Source organism: Perissodus microlepis, chromosome 12, assembly GCF_051167445.1.
Source record: "Perissodus microlepis isolate ML-2025 ecotype Zambia chromosome 12, ASM5116744v1, whole genome shotgun sequence".
In the NCBI taxonomy this organism is placed as follows: Eukaryota; Metazoa; Chordata; class Actinopteri; order Cichliformes; family Cichlidae; genus Perissodus; species Perissodus microlepis.
In genome coordinates, this window is record NC_140472.1 from 27,156,709 (window position 1) to 27,171,992 (window position 15,284).

General features: G+C 39.1%; 2 protein-coding genes across 2 annotated transcripts; one reads left to right on the top strand and one right to left on the bottom strand.

Moving 5' to 3' along the window:
* Positions 1-2,741: 2,741 nt before the first annotated feature.
* Positions 2,742-14,112, bottom strand: LOC146376477 (cell division cycle protein 20 homolog B-like). The gene is made up of 12 exons (XM_084947133.1): positions 13,857-14,112; positions 13,458-13,506; positions 9,003-9,219; positions 8,365-8,474; positions 7,753-7,804; positions 7,127-7,243; positions 6,249-6,460; positions 6,017-6,111; positions 5,541-5,769; positions 5,096-5,221; positions 4,883-5,006; positions 2,742-3,597 (listed from the first exon to the last, which is right to left on the bottom strand). Exons 2-12 carry the CDS (start codon positions 13,497-13,499, stop codon positions 3,500-3,502), a joined length of 1,422 nt encoding a protein of 473 aa, XP_084803259.1. The 5' UTR covers positions 13,500-13,506; positions 13,857-14,112; the 3' UTR covers positions 2,742-3,499.
* On the top strand, positions 9,894-12,498 carry gpx8 (glutathione peroxidase 8 (putative)). The gene is made up of 3 exons (XM_084947132.1): positions 9,894-10,162; positions 10,322-10,583; positions 11,881-12,498. Exons 1-3 carry the CDS (start codon positions 9,956-9,958, stop codon positions 12,042-12,044), a joined length of 633 nt encoding a protein of 210 aa, XP_084803258.1. The 5' UTR covers positions 9,894-9,955; the 3' UTR covers positions 12,045-12,498.
* Positions 14,113-15,284: the final 1,172 nt, after the last annotated feature.

Here is a 15,284-nt window from a genome sequence, read left to right on the forward strand (position 1 = left end):
TGGAAAACAGAAGATTGTGCTTGTTGGCAGACAAAAGCGCCTGGAAAAGCTCAACAATGCCACTGTAACTGAAGACTAGGAGAAAGCTGCCTAGCTTTTATAAGGGGGTTAAAAATACGGCGTAACTAGCTCCACCCTGCAGTCTATTTTTAGAACAGCCTGGTTGATAATTTGTTAGTTAGAGTGTACTTTTTGACTTTCAAATATGAGCCCGATTAAATATTTGCAGAACAGCAAACAACATTATTCAGGTTTCAGACTCTCTTGTCTGTCAGGTCTCTGTATTACCCATATGTAAAATTATGCAAAAAATTAAGAATGACGTAAGGTTGAAGTATACATTCACTACTGTAGTCAATGGGAAATTGTTAAAAAAAAATGTTTTCTATTTTTTTCCCCCATATGTTTGCACTTCATCACAGACATAGTAGTGTTTGTAACATAAAGCAAACACTAGAATTGTAAACACTCCCCCTAAGTCACAGCTAGATTCACACACTTGCCGAGTGGTGGATACTGTAGTGAGTATACTGAGCTATAGATACAGTGGCTTGCAAAAGTATTAGGCTCCCTTGAACTTTTCCACATTTTGTCACATTACAGCCACAAACATGAATCAATTTTATTGGAATTCCACGTGAAAGACCAATACAAAGTGGTGTACACGTGAGAAGTGGAAAGAAAATCATACATGATTCCAAACGTTTTTTACAAATAAATAACTGCAAAGTGGGGTGTGCGTAATTTTTCAGCCCCCTTAGTCAATACTTTGTAGAACCACCTTTTGCTGCAATTAAAGCTGCCAGTCTTTTAGGGTATGTCTCTACCAGCTTTGCACATCTAGAGACTGAAATTCTTGCCCATTCTTCTTTGCAAAACAGCTCCAGCTCAGTCAGATTAGATGGACAGTGTTTGTGAACAGCAGTTTTCAGATCTTGCCACAGATTCTCCATTGGATTTAGATCTGGACTTTGACTGGGCCATTCTAACACATGGATAGGTTTTGTTTTAAACCATTCCATTGTTGCCCTGGCTTTATGTTTAGGGTCGTTGTCCTGCTGGAAGGTGAACCTCCGCCCCAGTCTCAAGTCTTTTGCAGACTCCAAGAGGTTTTCTTCCAAGATTGCCCTGTATTTGGTTCCATCCATCTTCCCATCAACTCTGACCAGCTTCCCTGTCCCTGCTGAAGAGAAGCACCCCCAGAGCATGATGCTGCCACCACCATATTTGACAGTGGGGATGGTGTGTTCAGAGTGATGTGCAGTGTTAGTTTTCCGCCACATATAGCGTTTTGCAATTTGGCCAAAAAGTTCCATTTTGGTCTCATCTGACCAGAGCACCTTCTTCCACATGTTTGCTGTGTCCCCCACATGGTTTGTGGCAAACTGCAAACAGGACTTCTTATGGTTTGCTGTTAACAATGGCTTTCTCTTGCCACTCTTCCATAAAGGCCAACTTTGTGCAGTGCACGACTAATTTGTCCTATGGACAGATTCCCCCACCTGAGCTGTAGATCTCTGCAGCTCGTGCAGAGTCACCATGGGCCTCTTGGCTGCATTTCTGATCAGCGCTCTCCTTGTTCGGCCTGTGAGTTTAGGTGGACAGCCTTGTCTTGGTAGGTTTACAGTTGTGCCATACTCCTTCCATTTCTGAATGATCGATTGAACAGTGCTCCGTGGGATGTTCAAGGCTTGGGAAATCTTTTTGTAGCCTAAGCCTGCTTTAAATTTCTCAGTAACTTTATCCCTGACCTGTCTGGTGTTTTCTTTGGACTTCATGGTGTTGTTGCTCCCAATATTCTCTTAGACAACCTCTGAGGCCGTCACAGAGCAGCTGTATTTGTACTGACATTAGATTACACACAGGTGCACTCTGTTTAGTCATTAGCACTCATCAGGCAATGTCTATGGGCAACTGACTGCACTCAGACCAAAGGGGGCTGAATAATTACGCACACCCCACTTTTCAGTTATTTATGTGTAAAAAATGTTTGGAATCATGTATGATTTTCGTTCCACTTCTCAGGTGTACACCACTTTGTGTTAGTCTTTCACGTGGAATTCCAGTAAAATTGATTCATGTTTGTGGCTGTAATGTGACAAAATGTGGGAAAGTTCAAGGGGGCCGAATACTTTTGCAAGCCACTGTATGTCAATTAGGAATTACTTCCTTTCAGTGTACAACATTTTACATAAGGGACGCAGAATATGTTGACCCTTTTTGTGCCGCCAGTTTATGCTGAGTGGAGCCATCGTGACTTTGACCTGGCGTTAAAGGCCAGCATATTTGTAAAGCATTTGGGATGCAGTAAGCTCACAGAGAAACACAACTTATGTAGATTTCTTCTCAGTTCTTTTTTTAAAATTTCAGTTTCTTTGCTGACTGGGCTTCATTTCAGACTGCACTTGAGGCATGTTGCTGCTTTCAGTTGAGTGTTGACATTATTCATCTTGACCCTTACCTTAGTCAAAAGTGGAACAGCGTAGGCTAGACTTTGCAGACATCTGAGGTTACAGGGACTATATAAACCAACCTCAGTCATTGCACGTTTGCTCCGACATCTCAGTGTGACTGTGAACATATAACCTATAAGAAATAACTCATGTAGAGGGGGGGTCTTGCTCTGTTTTTATAAAGGAAGTCTTCACCACAGTGCTTTTGCACAAACTGTTCTCTTAAATCTTCTCTGGTCACACTCTTGCAAGTCAAATTTTGCAGCACATATGCTCACACACAAACTCTTTTCAAGCAGAAATCTATTCTGCTTCATTTTACATTTAACTTAAGTCTAAGTGATTTAACTACTAAACACATAACTTTTAAAACAAACCACAAAGCTTTCACTCTATTTCTAGGTAAAATAGCTAGTAGGGATGTTTCATATCATGGGGGCAAGAATAAAAGCTACCTTAGGCTGACAGAGTGTATTCTACTATTAGGTTCCTAAATTTGATTTCATTGTGCAAAATATAATTAAAAAAAACATTTCAGGAAGTCAAAATTTACAATGAAGACATATCAGAATGTAATATAAATAAAAACACAACAAACTCAAAGTGAACTCACATACAGAACAAATAAATGCTGATGAGCCTTAAGTCAGCAGCAGCAGATTTCAACTGTTGGTGCCGAGCTATTTCATATATGTGTACACTAAAACATGTCCCATGTCTGTCTTTTGTTACCTTTCATATGATAGTAGTCAGTATGGCATATCTGTCATATCATAACTATATAAAAGATTCATGTCGTCTAGCTATTAAAACAGGAAACCTGTGCTACCGGCATGCACGATGCATGACAAAAGGTGTGAGCTGGTGGTAAACTGGCTTCGAATTGTGGTTGACATCATGGGAGGGAAATGTGTGGTCTCTATGACACAATTGCCAAGAAAGCAGCAATGTGCACTTATGTGGTAATCAATTGTATACCTATTTCTAACCAGATGCTAAAGAACTTTATTATCAATATGAATGTCACGGTTCCATGACGCTGGTTACTACAAATCCCAGATGTGAAAGCTCTGGTCCGCACCGGTGGAGAAGATCTGAGAATTGTCAGGGTTTAAGGCCAAGTGAAGGACTCGATCAGAGTGACCTGGTTAAAAAAAGAAAAAAAATAATTTAAAAGAACTGAAAATCAGTTCTTGTTGTTGCTATAAGTAGTAAGAAAATGCCACATTAACAGGGAATTAATACTGAATTGTACTACCTTGATTATAATGCCTTTTTGCATTGATTTTTATGTTTTTTGATGGAATCACACATCAAAAACCAGGATTAGAAAGAAAAGTTGACAGACATCTTGGATTCAGGAGATAATGAAATAAAAGCAACATGAAGTTAAATGGAAAAAATAGATAATACCGAAAACTGAACAATATTAGCACTCTGTTCCAAACCTCACTGCGCACATATTTGTCTGTGATTCAAACAAGCATCTCATTCAGTAACAACTTCTCCTTGTTTGCCAGTACAACTGAGTCAATCAGAGCCTTATTGGCAAAAATGAGAAGGGGGACTTTATGACTGTGGTTAACCAAGAAAATGGTGACTAAAAATCTGCCTACAGAATAACGGCCTGCATTGGTGCAACTCAATGGGAGCTACACTATTTTGTTTTTGTTTGTTTTTTTCCATTATGAAAACAAGTCAATTTCCCTATCTTATCATAACCAGTATTCCCATGGGAATAGAACTTTACCACAAGGGTTGATATCAGTAATTACACTTCTGAAAAATAGCGCAGAATGACCGTCAAGTTTTCATTTAAAATATAAAAGTACAAAAAAACTTAAATTAAAAAAAGTACATTTTGAAAATTACTTGATCATTTTTTTATTAAGTAAAATTATTCAATATTACATGTTAGTGGGTTTTCAGTAAAAGTGTCTTTTGCATTCAGTGCTTGGTTTGAGCCCCCCTGACCAGAAAAAACAGGAATTTAGCATTTCTGTTAGCGGTTTATTTCTCATTTTTTCCCCCCTTAAGCCGTAAGTATTGGTTTTCTAACACCAGCTCACAATACTACAGGGCAGTGAGACAGCTCATATTAAAACTAGCAACCTTAGTTTCATATTCACTAGAGGGAAGCCCAGAACACGACTCACTCAGCACACGATGGCCATTAAAGACATTAGTGGTAGGTGACAGAGCTGCTGCACTGACAACAACTGCTTCTGTGAGAATATTACTCACTGTGTTATTGACGCAACAACATTTGTTCCTATGAGTGTGTTGTCAATGTGTTGAGACTAAGTTGAGATAGTATCAGACAGCAGTGCTGATACAATTTAACGTTGCATTAAACAGAATTATTTACTTTATTAATAAAAAGGTTGTAGTAATGTAGAACAGTCTTGTGTGTTTTTTGGTTTTCTAACCTGTGAACTGGTAAATGGGGCTGAGAGAGTGAAACTCCCACACCCAAGATGTGACTTTGTGATGAGGTAGGCCATGACCTGTAACCAGATATCTCTTCTTTTCAGCCCATTGTAGAGAACATATCTGCAAATGAGGGTAAATAGCAATAGTTTATCCAGCATTTTTAAATACAGCAAAACAAAAATATCCACAATACTGTAATTCTCAAGCACCTGTGAATTTGTTTGGACAGAAGTAACACAAGATGCTGATTGTGTGTCCCAGATTCTCAGCTCACCATCTTTCCATCCCCCTCCTGTAGCAATAATGTTTCCCTGCCATGGGCACCACCCCATTGCCTAAAAAAATAACACACACAAAGGTGGATACATTAACAGCATTTTTAAATCTCTGTTTACTAACCCAAAATCCTTACACATTAAAACCATTAGCCTCTTATTCACATTTAACTGCTTTGACGTCTGCTCTGTAACTCTGGCTGTGTCAGCCTTTAAAAATGCCAAACATGTCATCACTTGTGAATGGCACTGATATTGTTTTGCAAGTCAGGCAAGTAATAAAAATCAGCATGGCAGGATGTGTGTTCAATAGAGTCTGCTCTATAACACACACACTAGAATCAGTTTACTTTTAGCCTCCAAATCCAAGTACACAGACCTTGACAGCACTGGGCTGCTTCACTGTCATTATTGGCTGACTTGACATTTTTTTTCCCATGATGTCATCATCCCAGATATGGAGAAGGCCTTCTGTGGAGCCGCTGGCCAGCCATTTGCCTCCTGGTGACCACTGCAGACTGCAGACCCCCTCCCTCTGGGTGGTTGCACCTACCAGAGGTGTGAAAGCCCGTGGGTCAAGGTGACAGATATGTCCAAGAACAGATCCACTGTCAGAAAAAACACTGCTTTTATGGACACTTTTATTGATTAAGTGTCTCCTACCCTGTCCGTGACTGATTCATCTACATTTCCTCTACTAAAGAGATTAAGCTGTATGACTTTAGCTCTTATCCTAAGCCTATCTATCCTATTTATTCATTCATTTATTTAGCATAATTTCCAAATTGGTCAATCTTTTCCATTTCATTATTAAGCAGCACATTCTTTAAATACCAGAACAAACTAAATGGGTACCTGCTAAGTAACTGTTGTTTCCAGGAAAGAGCTCTCACCACAGTCAGGTGTGACAGCAGAAACCTCATGTTCTGCTTGTGTTCCACATCCCACAACTAAAGAGTCAAAGAGAGACAAAGACACCACAAACAGTCATCCTGCTGATTCAGTAAATATGACACTTCCCTTCTCACAGAGCCCCCCATACCACATTTGGTTTGAATAAGTTTCCAACGTCTATGAGCTCATTTACCTGTATCTCCCCTCGTCTAGTCGCGATACCGAGGGCTCTTCCATCTGTGCTCCAGCACAGAGACGAGACCGACTGACAATATCGGCATCCTGATTGTGGACTCAGGTCCAGATGTCCAACCAGACCACGAGTTTCTGAATTCCAAATGTAAACTGAAGAGCCGAGTCCTAATGCAACCATACCACTACAGCTGCAGTCGAGAAGGTTAGTGTCTGAAATGACAAAGTTGCAAAAACAAAGCACTACAGAGGACTATATCATAGGCATAAATTATTGATGAACAGAATGAGCCTTAATTATAAACATATTTTTTTTTGTTAAATCTGTTATATCCACCAGTAAGTGTTTTCAGTAAGTATTTTTCAGAAAAAAAAAAAGTAGCAGCTTCTTAATGGCCCAATACTGATAGAAGAAGAAGTGTCACCTGATCCTAATCCAGAACAGCATGCTTATCAGTACAAATAATAAGCACCAACCAACAGTGGTGAAGTAAAGGCCCAGCAGAGCATCTCAAGGGAGGAAGCACCACCTTTAATCATGTCCAAGCATTCTAGACTTCAGGCAGAATTAATGCAATGCAAAGGATTATTAGTTTGTTCAATTACTTCTGACCCTTTAAAAATGAGATTATTTATAAAAGTGACTATAATTCCTAAACAGCTAATGCAAAGCATTATTAACCCCAATGAATTTAAGCTGAAAACTACATTTCAGCCACATTTGGATTGTTTTACAGTCTACTGTGATGTCTGTGAAGGTTCTCAGTCACCCAGGTCATTGTAGTCTAAGGAGCTTGGAAAGAAACATCTACTGTGGTGGTGTACAGAAGCAAAAAAACAGTATTTGTAAAAGTCATTTAGGGCTTCATTTTCTCTTACAGTAGTCATTCAGCAGTGATGGTGCACCCAACTTAACCACTGACTTCCCGTGCAGGCTCAGAGTGGCTTTGTTCAGAGTGGCAAATGGCTGAAGATCATATTTTCTTTCATCATAACCTTCAATGATAAAATATAATTTAAAAGATATTGTTACAAAACATACATTGTACATCTGCTGTTAATCCATTAATTTTCAAACACTTTCTTTGTTGTGTCGTGTTTTTGACATGAATCAATAGTTGCAGCAAGCATCCACACTGATGTGCATTAAGCACTCGTTGCATTAAACTAGAACATGTTGAAACTAGTGATGACTGCTAAAGTGCCTAAATGTGAATAAAGTCTCAAGAGAATTTAACACGTGATTTCTTTCAAACTTTTCTTCCTTATTGCTATTCCAGATGTCATCTTTGTTGTCTTTGTACGCTACCAAATGTCTCCAGACTTCAAAAACTGGTGTGCAGTCTGATAAAGTAAACCTATAATTACATCATCCAGCATTCAAAAAACAAAGCGAAAAAAAAACTGCAGCGTGATCAAAGTATGTATTTGGGTTCCCCAGTATGACATCATGTAGTATCAGTCCAGAGATCATTCACACAATCATTCATAGAAACATGATCTACCTGAGCGATTGAGATTTTCAGGTTCTTGAACTGCAGGTCTCCACACCCATCGCTGTAAAACAAAAACAAAAAAAGGGAAAAGAATTATTACTATTCAGGTTTCAAAAATATCTAACATTAGCATATCATTGAAAGTTAGCATTAGCAATATATGCAGATTTACTTTTTTATATGCTTTATACATCGATCTGTTGCAGGGCCATAACACAAGACAAGAAAAAGTATTCACAGTTAAAATCAATTCAGAATAACCAATCACCCACTGCATGTCTTTGGACTTCACACAGAAAGGCCCCAGACTCTATATAAACCCAGGACCTTCATCCTGTGAGGCAGATGAGCTAGCCACCACACCACCATCTCTGATAGGATAATAACATTTTATTATTCTTATATCAAACTGATTGTGTTCTTTTATTTTATTTCACTTCGAGCAACTTTTGGAAACCACACACATACAAAACTTTCGGACTTTTTTCACTTTTAAATGAAAACTTCTATGTTCGTGTATGAGACGATGACTTGCAGAAGTCAGTTTAGCATCCCCCTCAAACTACTGCATCACAACCACACACAGACACAAACGAGGAAGTGCAGCTTCCTTAAACAAACCTCTTGTGGGGCATTTTCTGCAGCAGGCCGTGTCTTGGCAGCGATCGTGCACTTTGTGTTCACCAAGTTAACAGACTCAGAGTGAGACAAGCCTCCCACCAATGCTGCCTCTGGTGAAATCAAATGACATCATAGAAAACGTCCAACAGCTCTCAAGTAAAAATGTACTGTGTCAGTATGATGATACACCTGGTGAAGATTAAAAAGAATGAATATTGTTTCTAGATATGGGCCTAGGGGAGTGCATGCCTGTGCATTTTAAAATCAGCAGTGTCATATAAGAACAGTGTTACCCAGCTGAATCATAAATATGTTGTTCAAGTGCAACACCAGCAGCTTGGGTACAATCCCCAGTGGTGACTAGCGTCTTCATGTGGCAGGATAAAGTTGGTTGAAGTTTTTTAAACCAAAATATTTATCCAAATTACACAAACATTGTTGCATTTTTATGACATACACATTATGCTTTAAATCCTGAATCAGTCGTTTTCCCCCTCTTCTAAAAATTAGTCGTTTAAAACCTGACTTCGGGTAATTTTTGAGTTTAATCACACTTTTAATGACCTAACTTATGTGAATATGCCTGCCATCAGTATTGCATTATTATTATTACTGAACTTCTGTGTGTCGTTTAATACCTTGGATTTTTCCTGGTAGGACTCCCTGTCCCGGTTCATGCTTTCTCGGTGGAGAATCGAGCTCCAGCCTCTGACAGATGGTATCAAACTCGAAGCTTGGCTCACACTGCCGCCCAGGGGCCAGTGGGGTACTTGCAACAGGGCCTTCTCTGCAGCGCCTCTGGATGATCCGCCTCCTGAAGCATTTGTATGTGACTTCATGGGCCTCGTATTGTCCCTGAGCAGAAAAATAACAATGTTATTTTTTTAATACCATCTCAAAATAAGGTTATTTAAAATGTACTAAACAGTAACTTTATATCATTAGAAACTAATCTATTAAGAGACTAACTTCCTGTTAAGATTTTTCAAAACCTTTCATAGCAGATGAAGATTATGTAGTTATTTAAATGCTTTACAGTGATTACTGGGTAAACCACTGGAAAGTTTGTATGGTTAAGTGTTTGCTGAGGTTCCTCTAGTGCTAATAATCTGCACTGAGCATTCAGGCATGTTGACGATGATATTAATAATAATAATAATAATAATAATAATAATAATAATAATAATAATAAGTTCCTGATCTCTGTTTTTAATGTTTTCCAACATTAAAAACAAGTGATATAGACATCAGTCTCAATATTCATTCCGTCTTATGCTTTTTATATTGAAAACACCTAACAAAAACTAAAAGATAAGACATTGTTTGTTTGTTTGTTTTGTTTTGTTTTTTAAAAAAATATTTTCAGCTGACCCTGTAGTCGGCCTATATAGGATTCTGTAGTGTAGCTGAAAGTCGAGTATTTACATGTAAAGTTCACTTATTATTAGTTTTATTTTGCTGCTGAGTTTCCGGTATAGTCGCTTTCACCGTTTCTCCGTCCAGCTTAACGCGACTATTTCCTCTGATCCGCCCCAGAACTTCTGGAAGGAGAGCCCCAGTTCAAGCCACGGTTTGTTCTTTCCCCTCCAAGATGGAGGCTTTGGGAGGTTATCCTACCAGGTCCTCCAACCCAAAAGCGAAAAAGTTAACTGTGCTGTTGAGCATGACGGTGGGTGTGGGGTGTTTATTTCTTCTGCAGACCCAGCTGGTGAAACCCAGAAAACCGAAGGATTTTTATTCTTTCGAGGTGAAGGACGCGAAGGGCAGGACAGTTTCTCTGGAGAAGTACCGAGGAAAAGTATGTCCACATCATCAGCCGTTGTTTCAGACTGAGAATAAACGTGTTTACCTGTTAAACTTTCCCCGTGTCAGTTTGGACTTGATTTATTTGCAGAGTGCGTATTTTTAAGAGCTTTTTAAAATAACTGTGCACTGCTCCTAATCCCCTCCTTTGCAGGCGTCCTTAGTTGTAAACGTGGCGAGTTACTGCCAGCAGACGGAGGCGAACTACAAGTCTCTACAGGAGCTCCACCGGGAGCTGGGCACCTCTCACTTCAACGTCCTGGCCTTTCCCTGCGGACAGTTCGGGGATACGGAGACCGGAACCAGCCGGGACATCGAGGTTTTCGCCAAGTCAGCCTACGGCGTTACCTTTCCTTTCTTCAGCAAGATCAAAATAATGGGATCAGAGGCTGACCCTGCTTTCAAATTCCTCACAGGTTGGGAGAAAGGCTTTTAACGAATATCATGACTGTGGGATCACTGAGTGAGATCACAGAAACGCTGATTACATATTTATACCTGCTCCAAGTGCAGGATGTATTTAAGGATGGAAGGAAGTCAAATTTGGAGCTGTCACCAAACCTCAAATACTTAACAATTGGTCTCACCTGTATTCCAGGTACAAGTGTTGATAGTCTAAAACCAAACTAGATTAGGCAAAGCCTACTTTTACTTCATCTGAGAGAAAAATAATCTGTTACTGTTGTAAAATGTGGAGCTGAACGTAAAGTTTTGTATTTTTCAATCACCCCAGGGTAATTTAATGAGTTTTTATGAACATGATGCACCTGAAAGAAGACCTGCAGAACAAGTCTATGAACTCCAGAGGTAACTGGAATATAAAGTATGGTTCTGATCTATTCTGTGATTACAAGACTTGATGGTATAAAATTTAATCAATTCAGTGTCATATCTGCTAAGTAACAACTTAATTTATGTTTGTAAAGCAGCAGAACTGACATTCTGCTCCATGCATTAGAATCTGTTTTTATTAATTAGCTGTATTTTTACAGTTACAGTTAATATTATTAATATACAGTAACACAACAGTCGTGGTGAGCTATAATGATTAGCAGTAGCCAAGGGGAATTTATCATTTGAATTAATGCTATTACAGCATATGAACATAAGTATGCACATTTGAGTTTTTTAGTATTAGGTTTTCACTTGATTTTCAGTTACAACACATATATTTTTCACTGCACTATCAAATTATATAATATTGAAATGATACTATAGGATTGTGTAGCTATTTTCTTTTATTCTTATTTTATTTATTTAATATAAGTTTTTTATGCATGTATTATTTTGATTTGATAGTGTCCACTTCTGTTAGGAAGTAGCTAAAAGGAGTTATTGGGGTTCTTTTTTTCTGTCGTTGTGTACTCTGCTATTAAGTTATTAAGTTAAGGCTTTTGGTATTTTAGCACCTTATTTTAGCATCCTGTATACAGGATGCTAAAATAAGATGCTAACTGTCAGTGTTTTTAAGCATATTTTAGACCCTGGTGTGTCTGTCTCTGTTTTATCCTGGTTTTACCTTTGAGGAATATTATTTTGTCTTCAGTGTGTAATAGTTTGTTTCACTATATGGAAACTGAATTACTTGTTGCTGCCCATCTTGGGCAAACAACTTTAAAAATTGCTTAAAAATAAGATAAATTAAAAAAGAAAGAAAGAAAGAAAGAAATGTAGCATTAACGACTGTTCTGCGACATGTTGTTTGTTTTTCAGATTCTGTGAAGAAAATTCCAAAGTGGAACTTCTGGAAGTTTCTGGTGAACCCAGAAGGGAAGGTGGTTCGATTCTGGCGAACAGAGGAGCCCATGGAAAGCATCAGAGAAGAGGTCACAGCGATGGTGCGGGAAATCATCCTAAAGAAACGAGTGGAGCTATGATGGCCCCTAGTGATCGGTACTGGACATAGCACTGCTTTATGTCTGTGTTTCCTGAGCTGTGGCAGCCAGGAAGGACTGAACTGTTGACAGTGAGTGTTGCTTGGAGAGGGTTGTCGTTCCAGAAAGATGCAAGATGAAAATATCAGGCAATCACCGTGATGCAAGTCAGAGTGTGTGTGCGTGTGTAAATGAGTGTATGTGGGGGTGTTTATCCTGTGGTCAGTGATGAGCATTTCTTAAAATGACCACTGCTGCAGCTGCAGTGGTTATTTAGCTTTTCAGTTGTTGGCATTTTGAAATGTTCAGCTTTCCTTCTTTTCATCTCTCCAGTGTTTACATTAAAATCTTTTTTAAGAGGAAGCAAATTAATTGAGCCTGATTTGACTGATTTGAGCCCAGCAAACTGTGCAGCATCTATCCAACAATAAAATGCTCTCATAAGTATTTGATTTAACTAATGACTTGAAGATTTTTCATTTAGATGTCCTGTGTTGTGGGAAACAAGCGTCTTTCTTAACTGAATGATTAAATCACATTACACATTAGCTGCTAATGTCAATGCATTGATATTAAGGCCATCTCCTTAAATATGGTGCTGATACTTTCCATGCTGTAGTTGATTTTTCTGAATATTTATGGCTATGAGAAAATAATATAAAATAGACAATAGAATCAATGAATCGCATCTTAGTACTGATAGCAGTGAAGGGTGACTACAGACATCACTGTTGGTGTGGATTAAATGGACAGTTGGAGGGCAGCAGCAGGTGAGCTGGCACAGGAAGAAACCACCAGCTAACAAGACACTGCCTTCCAGCCACCCACAATTCAACAGCTTCACTTTCATCTAAACTGTCCTTATAATAAAAAAAAATGATATTTTCTTTGCAGAGTTTGCAAACATTTAAAAGTCATATTGAATGGCTTTTGAGCCATTAATGTGACCCACAGTGAAATGTAACTGTTAAAGTAGCAGAGCAGTGTGAGCTGGCTGAAGAAACGTCAGCTAACATTACACTGCCACCCAACCAGCCACAGCACATCTGTCCATGTAAATGCAAATGCGTGGATTTGACTGCGCTGTACCGACGTCCAGCTGCTCATTTATCAGTATGCAAAATGTAGAATTGTCTCCCAGCTTTACTCTCGGCTGACTTCTTATTATAATATAATATAATATAATATAATAAGAAGCGGGTTACGTGGCAGTGTCGGCAAACATGTTTCAGGTGAGTTGACAGTAGCAGTGAGGAGCGCAGCTGACAGCTGTCAGTCAAATAGCACAGCCAGCAGCAGTACACTGCCGCACTGACACTGCCAGATCAGCAGAAAGAGGAAGGAGGCAGCCAACAAATGAAGCGGGAATATTTCTGATTATTTTAATGCCAGTTTCACTTTAGTTCCCCCTCTTACCTTGAAGGGAAAGTGCCGCTTTCCTGTAAAATCTCGCAACATCCTCCTCCTGATCATAAAAACAAAAACACCACAAGCTCAGCTCATCATCACGTGAAACTAGTTTCTAACATCTTAGTCTGTGCTTTCAAAGAGTTATTCACCAAGGTGAGGACTATTTCAAGTATGCTGCAATTAATACAAGTGACTGTGTGTTTTGGGTTTTTGTTTGTTTTTTCTACACCACTATACATGGCACATGCTGAGGTTAGAAGAACCCAAATAGGAAGAGTCCCTGTGTTTAGTGTTTGAGTTGCCTGGTAGCAGCAACAGCAACCGATCCTAAGTAACATATAACATGTCTTGACTGCTCTACAGAGGCTATTTTAATTGCCCGCAACTATGTTATAACTTACTTACCCATCTGCGTGAATCTTCACTCCAGCGTTTCAGGCGCATCTTCCATTTCCTTCATTTAAGCATGCCCCAGTCCCCACTATCTCAGTCCTCCCTATCTTAGCCCAAGTGAGGACACTGACCGGTCATGCCTGGTGCACCTGTTGTCTCCTCTCCTATATACTCTCGCTGGGCGGACGCTGAAGCGGGAAGCAAAGTCCTCTGCTGTGCTATTGGCAGTTAGGTCCATTTCCCCCCTGTTTTTAATTAAGCGGCCTATAGACTCGCTCCTATTCAGGGATTCCCTTCGCGTCCTGGTTTCTAATGGAAACAAACAGACAAAGAAAGAAAAAGAAAAGAACAACGCGGTAATGTTATAAAGGTGGAGGTGGCTGCGCGTTATCAGTTGATGTCCTAACTTAGACAAGGACAAACTACTTCACCTTTATTTCTTTAGGGTGGTGTCAGTTTGCACACTTAATCACATGGTTTACAGATGCAGGCTTTTATTCAGCTTGTTATGTCGCTGAAGAAAGCATAATTTTAAATATCGGCTATAGTTACATTAGGAAAGAGGTAGGATCGTGCAGTTTGGCACCTTTAAAGCACACGAAAATTTATTGTAAGTAAATCATAAATTACAAATCCTGAAAACATGCCAAAACGAGAACTGAGACCCTATCGAATAGCCTTAAATATTTAGCATGTTAAGAAATACAATTATTATTATTTATATATTTATTTATTGCTAAATTGTAGGCCTAATAAGTTGTTTTAGATGTTTGGAAGTGAATTCAAACATCATCAAATTTTGACAACACATACTAATAAACACTCCGCAAACTGCAGATTTTACTGATTGGATTTAATGCGTTGTCATAAACCTGTAACAGCTCCTCTGGTGGGCAATCAGTGGCCGTGTTTTGCGGGTAAAGGCCCTGTATCCGCGGGCCACACCGTTTAATGAGGAGCTGCTCTGGCGCTAAGTGGGCCGAACGGCGCGAGAGCACGCACGTTCTTGCCACCTGCCACGTCCATATGCGCTCGCACCTCGAGTGCGCCAGGTGCTCCATCAGGCTGTCATAGAGTCCAAATGATAGACATAAAAGGTTAAGCTCTCAAGATAACCCACAGTAACCTTTAATTTATCATCACATCCAACAGAAACAATAACAACAACAACAAAAAACGGCTCAGTGTTTGTTATTTTTACTTTTAACCTGGAAATTCACAAATCTGTGGCAGAGCAAACAAAATTACCACATAGCACTATAATCTAAATCCATCCAGTTCTCATTCATAAAATAAAAATGGTTAAACTAGTTTTGTTTTGTTTTTTTCATCAGTATAAAATGTATCAAATTTAAACAGCCTGCATTTTCATGTAATATTTTATTTAGCCAGTTCATTTAAGTTTTTTAAATGAGTTAAATGTGAATTAGCTTTCATTTG

What these genes read in the sequence shown, in the direction of transcription:
- gpx8 (XM_084947132.1), top strand. Translation starts at nt 9,956, where the DNA reads ATGGAGGCTTTGGGAGGTTATCCTACCAGGTCCTCCAACCCAAAAGCG. An exon ending in TGGAGAAGTACCGAGGAAAA is followed by an intron (nt 10,163 to 10,321) that starts GTATGTCCACAT and finishes CCTCCTTTGCAG; the next exon opens with GCGTCCTTAGTTGTAAACGT. An exon ending in TGCTTTCAAATTCCTCACAG is followed by an intron (nt 10,584 to 11,880) that starts GTTGGGAGAAAG and finishes TTTGTTTTTCAG; the next exon opens with ATTCTGTGAAGAAAATTCCA.
- LOC146376477 (XM_084947133.1), bottom strand. Translation starts at nt 13,499, where the DNA reads ATGTTGCGAGATTTTACAGGAAAGCGGCACTTTCCCTTCAAG. An exon ending in CTGTCCAAACAAATTCACAG is followed by an intron (nt 5,007 to 5,095) that starts GTGCTTGAGAAT and finishes CCTCATTTGCAG; the next exon opens with ATATGTTCTCTACAATGGGC. An exon ending in CCCCATTTACCAGTTCACAG is followed by an intron (nt 3,598 to 4,882) that starts GTTAGAAAACCA and finishes TTTTTTAACCAG; the next exon opens with GTCACTCTGATCGAGTCCTT.